Genomic DNA, 14,201 nt, shown 5'->3' on the forward strand with positions numbered 1-14,201 from the left:
AAAAAGGGTCTTCTTAGACATTTCCTTACAGCTGTCAGAAACTTGATCCCCAGATATTGGAAACAGGTAACGTCACCTTCTCGTTCTGAGTTTGTCGTTGAGCTTAACGATATCTATAGAATGGAGCAAATGATAGGCCAAACAGTTGGCGACACAGACAGAGTCTACAACACCTGGGCTCCCTGGCTTGTTTTTAGAGAGACCCCTGGGTTGGAGTTATGGGTATCGGGACACTGATCATTCATACATGAACACCCCTTTGATTTGACTGGATGGTATTCGGGGCACCCTGGGTTCCTGGATGGTCTTCCTGGATCTTGACTCCCATCGGAGTGATCGGAGGATCTATGGCCTTCCGGGTCTAGGGAATGCCTCAATCCCATTTCTAATTTGTAGTTCCTATTTCTTACGATCATTTAATCCCCTGCCCTCTCTTTTCTTCTTTCCCTCTTCATTTTCTTGTTAAGGTTGTATAAATAACAAACATTCTAAACATGTCACTATCCTTTTATTGACTGCTCAATAGACCCATCAATATATTGATTGCTGTCAGTTTAGGAAGTTTTATTGCAATAGAAATGGTACAGCTATCATTTAGATCTCCTGCTGATGTGGATGAAATGCTTTCTTATACACCTTACAATAAGCCTGGATTCTCTATTGTATAACTATCTCAATAAACTTGATTTACACAAAAATTGCTGGACAAATCATCGACACCTTATATACATAAACGATGCAAGAAGCCTAAATGGAATGAAGGACTTATTTGTGTCAAGATGGAAAGCTCGAACATGGGACTCAAACTGAACACAAAGAAGACAAAGATGTTGACTACTGCCAGGTCCGACCGGGACATATTTAAGATGGAAGGTGTCAAAGACTTCAGTCTACTCGGATCGCCGAATTTGGACACATCACACAAAGAGAGCGATCGCTGGAGAAGGACAACCCGAGGGCTTGATGCAATCAAAATAATGCTGAACACCCTGGTGACCTTTCTAGGCTGGGACAAGATCCATCTTCCTACAGATCGTTCATCCATCAAGTCGCCACAGTTCGAGATCGAGCCATAAGCCGTTGACAAGGAAAAAAAAAAATCTCAATGGAAAGGCAAAATTAAAAAAAAAAAGTATTTGGACGCTATTACTTCCTGTGTCCAATTCAGCAGGAAACATTTGGTGAAGGATCCTTTTTTAAGAAGTGAAATGCTCCAGAATAGTTTTTTCTTTCAAGGTTAATTCAAGTTTTTACTGAATCGTAGCTGACAGATTTCCCTCAGGTTTTCTTCCCATCCCACCCCCGCCCTCAGGTCACAATCCTGGATCGTCCCCAGGTCCTCCCAACATATAAAGCCCAAAGGGCAGCCCAGATAGTGAGAGTCTGGTGCAGCAGCAGCAGCAGCGTCCACCATGGCCAGAGCGCTGCCGGTCTGTGCAGTCCTGGTGCTGCTCTGCGTCTGGGGACTGTGTCCTGAAAGTGGTGAGTACAGAGGATAGGAAAGGAAGAAAGATCAATATAGAGATACAAAGACACAAAATCCATGCAACACCCAGATACAAGATGGATATGTGAGGAAGGGCCGGCGGACGAGGCTCTGGGCGCGGATCAGGACCGCTGCGTAATTATTATCTTTATGTCTCAGTAGTGATTGTTGTAACGTCCATATCTGCTGCCCGGGAAACACTTTAATGATGACCTGGAGATGAGATATGGAATATCGCAGCAAGAAAAGCACGAGAAAAAGTGGACAAAATGATGAAACAGAATTGTAGAAATACAACAGAGATGAATAAATGGAGAAATACATAGAGAATAGATGGTGAAACAGATGGTTTCTTTCATCGTCTACCTTCAGTATGGGAAATATTGGCACCTCGCTCCATCATCATTGCCTTGTAGTTCTGTCTGATTTTGTTGGTGGTCCGGGGGTCTGTGGACCTGTAGATTTGCCCTCACAAGTCACACTTTATCCTGGATTTGTGCTGCTCCATTTTGTCTTTTTTGTCAGATAGAGAATAGATAGATAGATACATAGATAAATAGATGATAGATAATAGATAGAAAGATAGATAGATGATGGATGAATACTAGATAGATAGATATTGGATATTAGATAGATTGATTATAGATAGATAAATGAAAGATAGATATTAAATAGATGATGAATAAATAGATAGATAACAGATATATAATAGATGGATGGATACTAGATAGATAATAGATAATAGATGGATGGATAATAGATAGCAGCACTGAGTGAGTAGAGACACCAAATTCTCATTACTCTAAACATAAAGAAGTGACGACCATCAGGGGCGACGTTCCAGTTCTGCCCCTCCAGGTGTTTTATCCGTGCAGAATAAAGCAGGGTCGCACAGTGTGACTGATGGCCTATGAACAATCCCTCCTGCACGTGTGGTAATGTGCGCGGTGCTCCTGTCCTGTGATGTCCTCACCTCTCATAGACCAGAACACGAGGTGTTAATGAGAGCGCAGAATGCAAACACTAGAGGGAGACTGCAGAGTGAGCGGCACCTAGAGGTCCACAGGACAGAAGTGTGCGCTAGGAGTATATATATATATATATACCGTATATACTGATTTACCTGTCCCAGGTACAGATATAGGAGAGGCGCAATCCTTGTACTATTACAGCTGCGGAGCCAGCCCCCTCCACACAGCGGTGGTCACATGATGACACGGATACGACGTTGATCCTAAAGACGAGCCGCCGGAGACCGATATCAGTGCTGATATCCGGAAATCGAGCCACGTCTGATAACTGAAATATATTACTAATATTTACTAATATTCACTTATTTAAAGATAATTTTCTCTTCCTGACATCCCCTTTAATAACCATTTACATGCCGGCCCCCCGGCAGTGTCTGTTCTTACGGACCATCCATGATTTATTGTCCGTGTGACATCTCGCTCCTCTCTATATTATCTTAACTAAACATTTTTTTCTTATCAGGTGCTTCACATAAAGGTGACGGTCGACCAGGTGAGGAGACTGTAACCGCAATTGTCCAGAAACAGAAAGTTCAATATGTCAGGAAACTAACTCGTGGTGATGTAGCAGAGCTCAGCGACGTAGCAGAGAGCTGGGTTTATCAAGAGACTCCGTTAGTGAATTGGTAATGTAATCCTCTACTGAACGTCTTTTCTTCATAGGTGGGAGAGGTCCTTTAAAAAATAAGAATTACGCTCGACCACGTAAGTATAAAATCTTTATGTCCATCTTTGCCCGAAGATAGATAATAGTCAGTTATAGCCTTATAATCATATTTACTTTATTTTTACATTTTTTTCTTCATGATAGTTAGATGGAACCCACGGAGAAGTGGAGGTAGTGTCCGAGCCGGTGAGGAGACGATGTGATATCCATCTGTGTCCAGAGGTAGATAGATACATAGACTTGTAATTATATTTACTGATTGTCATTTCTCGATAGTTGCGATAAGTGTTCCAGGAATGCAGGATTACGCCCAACCAGGTAAGGAGAAGATGTTCATGTCAATCCTCGTCCTCTCTTCATCTTACATCATGCCTCTTCTTCTTCATTTACTTATGTTTCTTCTTCTTCTACTTTTTTGTTTCTTCCATTTCGTCTTCATCTTCTTAATTTTCTTCATTTACTTTCATTTCTTCTTCAGCTATTTGTTTTTTCTTTTTCCTCTACTTACCTCATTCCTTTTTGAGCCTTCATACTAATGTTTTTTTCTTCTTCATTGTCATTCACTTACATTTACTCTTCTTCATCTACTTACATTTCTCTCTTTTCTTGTTCATTCATCCTTTTTCATCTACTTATGCTTTTTCTTTTTCATCATCATTCACTTACGTTTCCTCTTCTCTTTTATCTACTTATTCTTCTACTTTTTCTCCTACTTACATTGTTTCTTTTTCTCCTACTTACATTGTTTCTTTTTCTCCTACTTACGTTGTTTCTTTTTCTCCTACTTACATTGTTTCTTTTTCTCCTACTTACATTGTTTCTTTTTCTCCTACTTACATTGTTTCTTTTTCTCCTACTTACATTGCTTCTTTTTCTCCTACTTACATTGCTTCTTTTTCTCCTACTTACATTGTTTCTTTTTCTTCTTCTTCATATTTCTGTTGATTTTCCTTCTTCATCCATACACGTTTCTCTTCTTCGTCATTATGCATTTACCTTTTCCTTTCTTCTTCATGTACATTATTTAGATTTTGGATTTTTATTTCGCAGCTCCCAATGTCGCCTTGCAGGGGATCGCCACCCAGTCCAGCACAAATTCATATTTTGGATACGCTCAGAACGCCAATGATGGATCTTTGGCCGCCAATTATTTACGGTCACAATGTTCTTATACAAAGAGCGAACTTGATCCCTGGTGGATGGTGGATCTAAAAGCTCCTTACAAAATCATGTCTGTGGCTGTCACTAACCGGGTCCTGGAATGCTGCAGAGAGCGGATTTTTGGTGCTGAGATCAGAATAGGAAATAACCTAACTAATGGAGGAAAGCAGAACCCCAGGTGTGATATCCTGCAGGGTATTATTGTGGGTGGAGGCCGGGATATTGCTCCTGCAACAGATGGGGTCCTCAAAGTAGGTGCAGGTTTATGTAGCTTAATGTAGAATTCTTCCCATAATACTTTGCAGCTATCACATCACACGCTATAATGCAGCCAATCAGAAGGAATTATGAGAGCCCGTATAAAAGCTGAGGCAGGGAATGCAGCATCCATTGTGCGGTGTATCTGGATAGTGAGAGGACGTCACAGGTCAGCAATAGGGATGTGGAGAGAAAGCCATAAAAGACTGAACAAACTGTACAGATAGTGAGTGACAGCACAGCAGCGAAGAAGATGAGGGTGTGAGGAAAAGAGAATTAAGTGATAGAGAGAGAGGCAGGGGAGTGAGTGTGTCTGTGAGGCCGGGCAGGGAGGACACATGGCAGCTGCTGGATTAGAGTGATTATCACGCTGCTGCGATTCAGTCACACATACACATCTTACTGGTGAATTCGATTTTCAAGAGGTTCGCTCATCGCTATATTCCACCATTAATGCTACTTTCTTCCAGGTGCGGCGTCATCTCATCCATCGAATCTGGAGAAACTCTGTCATTCTCATGCCAAGGAATGGTCGGCCAATATGTGACGGTGACGATTCCAGGGCGGGAGGAGAATTTAGTTCTGTGCGAGGTCCAAGTCTATGGACTTCCCGCTGATGGTTCCGGTGAGTTCTACATTATAGGACCGGAGGGTCGGAAACATCGGAATGTCCAGATAGTAACATCCTCAATGTCTTCAATTCCAGAGCGTGCGACACCCAAGGATCTGAAGACCCCGAACGGAGGTAATGGAGGTCGGGGGGGGGGGGAGTACCAGCATTTACTACAAGTAGATAAGATGTATCCTGTGGGACATCATCCCCCCATTATGGACCCTTTGCCCCGAAATTGTGTCCCTTCTTAACCCCTTGTGGTCTGGGTGATTTTTAATTTTTGTTTCTGCTTTTCCTCCTCTGCTCCCAGGAGCCATTACTTTATATTTCTCCATATACATAGCCGTACAAGGATTTGCTTCTGCAGTTCAGAATGACTTCATTTATTTCATCTTATAATGCACTTAAAAAAGGGAAAATATTCCAGATGCGGTGAAATGGTGAAAAGAACAACTAATTTCTGCCTTCATCTTTTTGGCTTTTGTTTTGATGTTGTTCATTGTCCGGACAGAATTACCCCGATATGATGATTATAGCAATAATGAACTTTTACAGGTGTTTAAAATATATTTTAGTAGTTAAAAAAGTAATTTCTTTGTGTGGCCATTTTCCTGGACCAGTAACTGTTTTACATTTCCATCAGTGCAGCGCGGTGGGCAGCAGGCAGTGGACGGCAGTCAGCAGCGGGCGGAGGGCGGCAGGTGGTGCGCAGCAGGCGGAGGGCGGCAGGCGGTGGGCAGTCAGCATCAGGTGGTGGGCAGTGAGCGGCTGGCGGTGGGTAGTTGGCAGCAGGCGGTGGGTGGCAGGCGATGGGCAGCGGGTGGAGGGTGGCAGCCGGTGAGCAGTCGGCAGCAGGCGGTGGGCAGTCAGCATCAGGTGGTGGGCAGTGGGCGGCTGGCGGTGGGTAGTTGGTATCACGTGATCGCCTGTAAAATACATTGAGATACTGCAGTATTACAAGCTATTGTGAAATCGACGACCTCCCTTGACATCCAGTCACAGATTGGGCTTCATAGGAGATTTCACATGACAACTGATTGGCACCCCACTATCATGTCACGCGGGGTACCAAAGACTGTCCGAAGTGACGTTCACATGTTGAATCCAATTCTGCGCCGCTGTCGCACTTGACAGAAGCATTCATGAGGTTGGGGAGCGCTGGCTCCGGTCGCATCAGTCACTGTCGATGCCGGCAGTGTCGCACAGCTCAATACAGTGATAGCACTCGGTAAATCAGCCTCTATCTATAATAATAATAAAGCCTCGTTATCTGACCAGGCAAAGTATAAAATAATATCCCCCCCGCCCCGGCTTCCATCATTATTTCCTCCGCTCTTCCATCCCATCTCATATTAATATTACAGTTAGAACTGTACGAAATTGATCAGGAAATCATCCGCCGTGCCCATCTTGTCTTTTTACAAGCTTCAGATAGTAACTGGCTATGCCTGTAGTGTAAAGCATCCGCCTGCTACAGTAGCCCTGACACCTACAGTACAAGCCCTCTCCCTGCCTGTTGCAGTACCCCTCTCCTGCCTGTTGCAGTATCCCTCTCCTGCCTGTTGCAGTACCCCTCTCCTGCCTGTTGCAGTACCCCTCTCCTGCCTGTTGCAGTATCCCTCTCCTGCCTGTTGCAGTACCCCTCTCCTGCCTGTTGCAGTATCCCTCCCCTGCCTGTTGCAATATCCCTCTCCTGCCTGTTGCATTATCCCTCCCCTGCCTGTTGCAGTACCCCTCTCCTGCCTGTTGCAGTATCCCTCTCCTGCCTGTTGCAGTATCCCTCTCCTGCCTGTTGCAGTACCCCTCTCCTGCCTGTTGCAGTACCCCTTTCCTGCCTGTTGCAGTATCCCTCTCCTGCCTGTTGCAGTATCCCTCTCCTGCCTGTTGCAGTATCCCTCTCCTGCCTGTTGCAGTACCCCTCTCCTGCCTGTTGCAGTATCCCTCTCCTGCCTGTTGCAGTATCCCTCTCCTGCCTGTTGCAGTATCCCTCTCTTGCATGTTGCAGTACCCCTCTCCTGCCTTTTGTAGTACCCCCTGCCTGTTGCAGTACCCCTCTCCTGCCTGTTGCAGTACCCCTTTCCTGCCTGTTGCAGTATCCCTCTCCTGCCTGTTGCAGTACCCCTCTCCTGCCTTTTGCAGTATCCCTCCCTTGCCCGTTGCAGTAGCCCTCTCCTGCCTGTTGCAGTACCCCTCCCCTGCCTGTTGCAGTACCCCTCTCCTGCCTGTTGCAGTACCCCTCCCCTGCCTGTTGCAGCATCCCTATCCTGCCTTTTGCAGTACCCCTCTCCTGCCTGTTGCAGTACCCCTCCCCTGCCTGTTGCAGTACCCCTCTCCTGCCTTTTGCAGTACCCTCTGCCTGTTGCAGTACCCCTCTCCTGCCTGTTGCAGTACCCCTCTCCTGCCTGTTGCAGTACCCCTCTCCTGCCTTTTGCAGTACCCTCTGCCTGTTGCAGTATCCCTCCCCTGCCTGTTGCAGTATCCCTCCCCTGCCTGTTGCAGTATCCCTCCCCTGCCTGTTGCAGTATCCCTCCCCTGCCTGTTGCAGTATCCCTCACCTGCCTGTTGCAGTACCCCTTTCCTGCCTGTTGCAGTATCCCTCTCCTGCCTGTTGCAGTATCCCTCTCCTGCCTGTTGCAGTACCCCTCTCCTGCCTGTTGCAGTACCCCTTTCCTGCCTGTTGCAGTATCCCTCTCCTGCCTGTTGCAGTATCCCTCTCCTGCCTGTTGCAGTACCCCTCCCCTGCCTGTTGCAGTATCCCTCTCCTGCCTGTTGCAGTATCCCTCTCCTGCCTGTTGCAGTATCCCTCTCTTGCATGTTGCAGTACCCCTCTCCTGCCTTTTGTAGTACCCCCTGCCTGTTGCAGTACCCCTCTCCTGCCTGTTGCAGTAACCCTCCTGCCTGTTGCAGTACCCCCTGCCTGTTGCAGTACCCCTTTCCTGCCTGTTGCAGTATCCCTCTCCTGCCTGTTGCAGTACCCCTCTCCTGCCTTTTGCAGTATCCCTCCCTTGCCCGTTGCAGTAGCCCTCTCCTGCCTGTTGCAGTACCCCTCCCCTGCCTGTTGCAGTACCCCTCTCCTGCCTGTTGCAGTACCCCTCCCCTGCCTGTTGCAGTATCCCTATCCTGCTTTTTGCAGTACCCCTCTCCTGCCTGTTGCAGTACCCCTCCCCTGCCTGTTGCAGTACCCCTCTCCTGCCTTTTGCAGTACCCTCTGCCTGTTGCAGTACCCCTCTCCTGCCTGTTGCAGTACCCCTCCCCTGCCTGTTGCAGTACCCCTCTCCTGCCTTTTGCAGTACCCTCTGCCTGTTGCAGTATCCCTCCCCTGCCTTTTGCAGTACCCCACTCCTGCCTTTTGTAGTACCCCCTGCCTGTTGCAGTATCCCTCCCCTGCCTGTTGCAGTATCCCTCCCCTGCCCGTTGCAGTAGCCCTCCTCCACCTGCAGTAAGAGATAATCTACGCCCTGCCCCTTATTAAACCCTTGTCCTATCAGCTGTCTGCTTCACCTACGGTACCAGACACAGTCACATTCACACCAGGGGCTCTGCCGGTGCCTCCAGGTTGGCCCCCACTGGTATCCCTTCTAGTCTGATCACTGTTCTGTGATTCTCTGATTCATGCTGAGTTTTTGAGATCTCTGCTTTTTGTCATTCTTCTGGATTGACTTCCAGAGGATATTAATGTGTCCCGATCATGACCTGATTGTGCGGGTACTCTGCACATTACAGTACAGGAATCGGGGTGTGTGCGTGGGTTTCCTCCGGGTTCTCCGGTTTCCTCCCACATTCCAAAGACATACTGATTAGGAATGTAGATTGTGAGCCCCATCGGGGACAGTGATGATAATGTGTGTAAAGCGCTGTGGAATTAATGGCGCTATATAAATGAGATAAATAAATAAATCCTCTAAGTTTCTGCTGATGAGACCTTTCTGGTGTCCATCCTGGCTCGGATCTTGGGTTTACTGGTTGTGGAGCACGGTGCCGACTCTTATCTGATTTCTTCTTCATCTGACTTCTCTCCATAAACAGCTCCTAATGTGGCTCTTAAAGGCATCGCTCAGCAATCCAGCCTGTATAACATGTACGGAGAAGCCAAACATGCCATTGACGGATCCTTAGACAGTAACTACCTGTACATCCAGTGCGCCGGCACCTTCGAGCAGGAAGACCCTTGGTGGATGGTGGATCTGAAGTCAACATTCAAGGTCTTCACTGTCGCTGTCACTAACAGAGGAGACTGCTGCTCCGAGAGGATAAAAGGAGCAGAGATCAGGATTGGAAACTCGGCAGAAAACGGAGGCACCCAAAATCCCATGTAAATCATTTTATTCAGCTTGACCTGCTGTAGGAGACTCCTAGTAGAGGCGAGAGGTCCTCCAGTGCGAGGGGAACTCCAAAACTGAGGCAGGACGCTGATACCTGTCTACTAAGTCCATCAATGTCAGGATCCAGCAACAGCCGCCGTCAGTCCCTGTACTCTTGTCTTTGGGGGGTTCTCATTCTGCTTTGGTTCTCTCCACAGATGTGGCGTCATTTCTTCTATGGGCTACGGACAGACACTGGCCTTTGAATGTGACGGCATGGTGGGTCAGTATGTGACCGTCTTCATCCCTGGAGCTGAAAGGTCCGTCACCATATGTGAAGTTCAGGTCTTCGGACTTCCAAGTGAGGACACAGACATCCAAGTAGCGGAGGCAGGTAATGATCTACTTCGCTTGAACGCCGCCATCTTACGAGTTCTGGACGCGCTGACAGCCACATCCAGCATTTGTACACCGTGCCCACGACTGCCCAGGGGGCTCCCACTAGGGATTCTGCCGTAAGGAGTGAAGCATTTTAGTGTTTCCGCTGCCGGCACACATCAGTCCATTGCATGTTAGAAAGTGTCCAACCCCTTTAACTTTACCAGAAGGACCATGATGGGACAAACAGGCCCAGAACTTGTACCACCTCCTTCTCCCTTACTGATAGGAGAGTGGAAACCGGCTGCCCCTCACCACTTATAGATCACATTATGGTGGGGTCACCCGGCCTCTGGGTCACAGCTGAGATCCAATCTCTCCATGGACCCAGAGTAGCAGAGCCGATTATATGTATAATATGTCAGGATGAGGACAGGACGCCTGGAAAATACTAAAGAAAGTGCAGTAAATCTCTTTTTTCTTTTGTTAATCTTAGTTGTCGTTGTTTCAGAAGAAGGTAAGTAATTAATCCATTATGTTATACTGATATACAGGAGCATAACTGCAGAACTGAACTCACTATTCTGCTGGTGCAGTCACTGTGTACATACATTACATTACTGATCCTGAGTTACCTCCTGTATTATACCCCAGAGCTGCACTCACTATTCTGCTGGTGCAGTCACTGTGTACATACATTACATTACTGATCCTGAGTTACCTCCTGTATTATACCCCAGAGCTGCACTCACTATTCTGCTGGTGCAGTCACTGTGTACATACATTACATTACTGATCCTGAGTTACATCCTGTATTATACCCCAGAGCTGCACTCACTATTCTGCTGGTGCAGTCACTGTGTACATACATTACATTACTGATCCTGAGTTACCTCCTGTATTATACCCCAGAGCTGCACTCACTATTCTGCTGGTGCATTCACTGTGTACATACATTACATTACTGATCCTGAGTTACCTCCTGTATTATACCCCAGAGCTGCACTCACTATTCTGCTGGTGCAGTCACTGTGTACATACATTACATTACTGATCCTGAGTTACATCCTGTATTATACCCCAGAGCTGCACTCACTATTCTGCTGGTGCAGTCACTGTGTACATACATTACATTACTGATCCTGAGTTACCTCCTGTATTGTACCCCAGAGCTGCACTCACTATTCTGCTGGTGCAGTCACTGTGTACATACATTACATTACTGATCCTGAGTTACATCCTGTATTATACCCCAGAGCTGCACTCACTATTCTGCTGGTGCAGTCACTGTGTACATACATTACATTACTGATCCTGAGTTACCTCCTGTACTATACCCCAGAGCTGCACTCACTATTCTGCTGGTGCAGTCACTGTGTACCTACATTACATTACTGATCCTGAGTTACATCCTGTATTATACCCCAGAGCTGCACTCACTATTCTGCTGGTGCAGTCACTGTGTACATACATTACATTACTGATCCTGAGTTACCTCCTGTATTATACCCCAAAGCTGCACTCACTATTCTGCTGGTGCAGTCACTGTGTACATACATTGCATTACTAATCCTGAGTTACCTCCTGTATTATACCCCAGAGCTGCACTCACTATTCTGCTGGTGCATTCACTGTGTACATACATTACATTACTGATCCTGAGTTACATCCTGTATTATACCCCAGAGCTGCACTCACTATTCTGCTGGTGCAGTCACTGTGTACATACATTACATTACTGATCCTGAGTTACCTCCTGTATTGTACCCCAAAGCTGCACTGACTATTCTGCTGGTGCAGTCACTGTGTACATACATTACATTACTGATCCTGAGTTACCTCCTGTACTATACCCCAGAGCTGCACTCACTATTCTGCTGGTGCAGTCACTGTGTACCTACATTACATTACTGATCCTGAGTTACATCCTGTATTATACCCCAGAGCTGCACTCACTATTCTGCTGGTGCAGTCACTGTGTACATACATTACATTACTAATCCTGAGTTACCTCCTGTATTATACCCCAGAGCTGCACTCACTATTCTGCTGGTGCATTCACTGTGTACATACATTACATTACTGATCCTGAGTTACATCCTGTATTATACCCCAGAGCTGCACTCACTATTCTGCTGGTGCATTCACTGTGTACATACATTACATTACTGATCCTGAGTTACATCCTGTATTATACCCCAGAGCTGCACTCACTATTCTGCTGGTGCAGTCACTGTGTACATACATTACATTACCGATCCTGAGTTACATCCTGTATTATAATCCAGAGCTGCACTCACTATTCTGCTGGTGCAGTCACTGTGTACATACATTGCATTACTAATCCTGAGTTACCTCCTGTATTATACCCCAGAGCTGCACTCACTATTCTGCTGGTGCATTCACTGTGTACATACATTACATTACTGATCCTGAGTTACATCCTGTATTATACCCCAGAGCTGCACTCACTATTCTGCTGGTGCAGTCACTGTGTACATACATTACATTACTGATCCTGAGTTACCTCCTGTATTGTACCCCAAAGCTGCACTGACTATTCTGCTGGTGCAGTCACTGTGTACATACATTACATTACTGATCCTGAGTTACCTCCTGTACTATACCCCAGAGCTGCACTCACTATTCTGCTGGTGCAGTCACTGTGTACCTACATTACATTACTGATCCTGAGTTACATCCTGTATTATACCCCAGAGCTGCACTCACTATTCTGCTGGTGCAGTCACTGTGTACATACATTACATTACTAATCCTGAGTTACCTCCTGTATTATACCCCAGAGCTGCACTCACTATTCTGCTGGTGCATTCACTGTGTACATACATTACATTACTGATCCTGAGTTACATCCTGTATTATACCCCAGAGCTGCACTCACTATTCTGCTGGTGCAGTCACTGTGTACATACATTGCATTACTGATCCTGAGTTACATCCTGTATTATACCCCAGAGCTGCACTCACTATTCTGCTGGTGCAGTCACTGTGTACATACATTGCATTACTGATCCTGAGTTACCTCCTGTACTATACTCCAGAGCTTCATTTTTTTCTAGAATTATAAACTCTGTATAGACAACAAAGAGAATGCTGGGATATTTCAGCTCTGTAATGCGCATAGTTGTGTTTTGACAGCAGTAGATTCCTTCCTCTTTTATACTGATTTGTTACTTTGTATCTTCAGTAATGTCACACATTTTGCCTACTGATTAGTCGGTGACTATGTGTGAGGTTTTGCCTCGTATCTGGTTACTTTTTGTTGTCTTCCTAATTTTGGTAATTCGAAGATTTTGTTTCCTTTCTATTTTTGGATTTAACTCTTTCGGTGCAGTGATAGTTTCTGCTCTTTCCTTTCTCTCAGATGTCGCTGACGAATTTTCGACTGTTGATGATAAATGTAAGTTGTATGTGAAATATCTTCATGATATGATTCAGTCTGTGTCGATGTGATGATATGTGACGTGGTGAGATGTGATGTGCTGAGATATGATGAGATGTGATGTGGTGAGATGTGATGTGCTGAGATGTGACGTGGTGAGATGTGATGTGCTGAGATGTGACGTGCTGAGATGTGACGTGGTGAGATGTGATGTGCTGAGATATGATGAGATGTCATGTGGTGAGATGTGATGTGGTGAGATGTGATGTGGTGAGATGTGATGTGCTGAGATGTGACGTGGTGAGATGTGACGTGGTGAGATGTGACGTGGTGAGATGGGACGTGGTGAGATGTGATGTGGTGATATGTGACGTGCTGAGATGTGATGTGGTGAGATGTGACGTGGTGAGATGTGATGTGCTGAGATGTGACGTGGTGAGATGTGATGTGCTGAGATGTGACGTGGTGAGATGTGATGTGGTGAGATGTGACGTGGTGAGATGTGACATGGTGAGATGTGATGTGGTGAGATGTGACGTGGTGAGATGTGATGTGCTGAGATGTGACGTGGTGAGATGTGATGTGCTGAGATGTGACGTGGTGAGATGTGACGTGGTGAGATGTGACGTGGTGAGATGGGACGTGGTGAGATGTGATGTGGTGATATGTGACGTGCTGAGATGTGATGTGGTGAGATGTGACGTGGTGAGATGTGATGTGCTGAGATGTGACGTGGTGAGATGTGATGTGGTGAGATGGGACGTGGTGAGATGTGATGTGGTGATATGTGACGTGCTGAGATGTGATGTGGTGAGATGTGACGTGGTGAGATGTGATGTGCTGAGATGTGACGTGCTGAGATGTGATGTGGTGAGATGTGACGTGGTGAGATGTGATGTGGTG

General features: G+C 46.2%; 1 protein-coding gene across 2 annotated transcripts in view; it reads left to right on the top strand.

Moving 5' to 3' along the window:
- Positions 1 to 1,363: 1,363 nt before the first annotated feature.
- Positions 1,364 to 14,201, top strand: part of LOC141077497 (uncharacterized) — a 30,352-nt gene continuing 17,514 nt past the window's right edge. The window contains exons 1-12 of one of the 2 annotated variants that reach the window (XM_073564474.1): positions 1,364 to 1,482; positions 2,981 to 3,010; positions 3,181 to 3,222; positions 3,329 to 3,370; positions 3,461 to 3,502; positions 4,235 to 4,523; positions 5,074 to 5,228; positions 5,310 to 5,348; positions 9,243 to 9,528; positions 9,736 to 9,911; positions 10,392 to 10,412; positions 13,281 to 13,316. In XM_073564474.1, coding sequence (XP_073420575.1) covers positions 1,413 to 1,482; positions 2,981 to 3,010; positions 3,181 to 3,222; positions 3,329 to 3,370; positions 3,461 to 3,502; positions 4,235 to 4,523; positions 5,074 to 5,228; positions 5,310 to 5,348; positions 9,243 to 9,528; positions 9,736 to 9,911; positions 10,392 to 10,412; positions 13,281 to 13,316 — 1,228 coding nt within the window. In that variant the 5' untranslated portion in view covers positions 1,364 to 1,412. The remainder of the gene's footprint in view (positions 1,483 to 2,980; positions 3,011 to 3,180; positions 3,223 to 3,328; positions 3,371 to 3,460; positions 3,503 to 4,234; positions 4,524 to 5,073; positions 5,229 to 5,309; positions 5,349 to 9,242; positions 9,529 to 9,735; positions 9,912 to 10,391; positions 10,413 to 13,280; positions 13,317 to 14,201) is intronic. The other variant, XM_073564475.1, reaches the window with a different exon arrangement.

This window comes from Dendrobates tinctorius, unplaced genomic scaffold (genome assembly GCF_039654945.1).
Source record: "Dendrobates tinctorius isolate UK_male_01 unplaced genomic scaffold, ASM3965494v1 ptg000455l, whole genome shotgun sequence".
Lineage (NCBI taxonomy): Eukaryota > Metazoa > Chordata > Amphibia > Anura > Dendrobatidae > Dendrobates > Dendrobates tinctorius.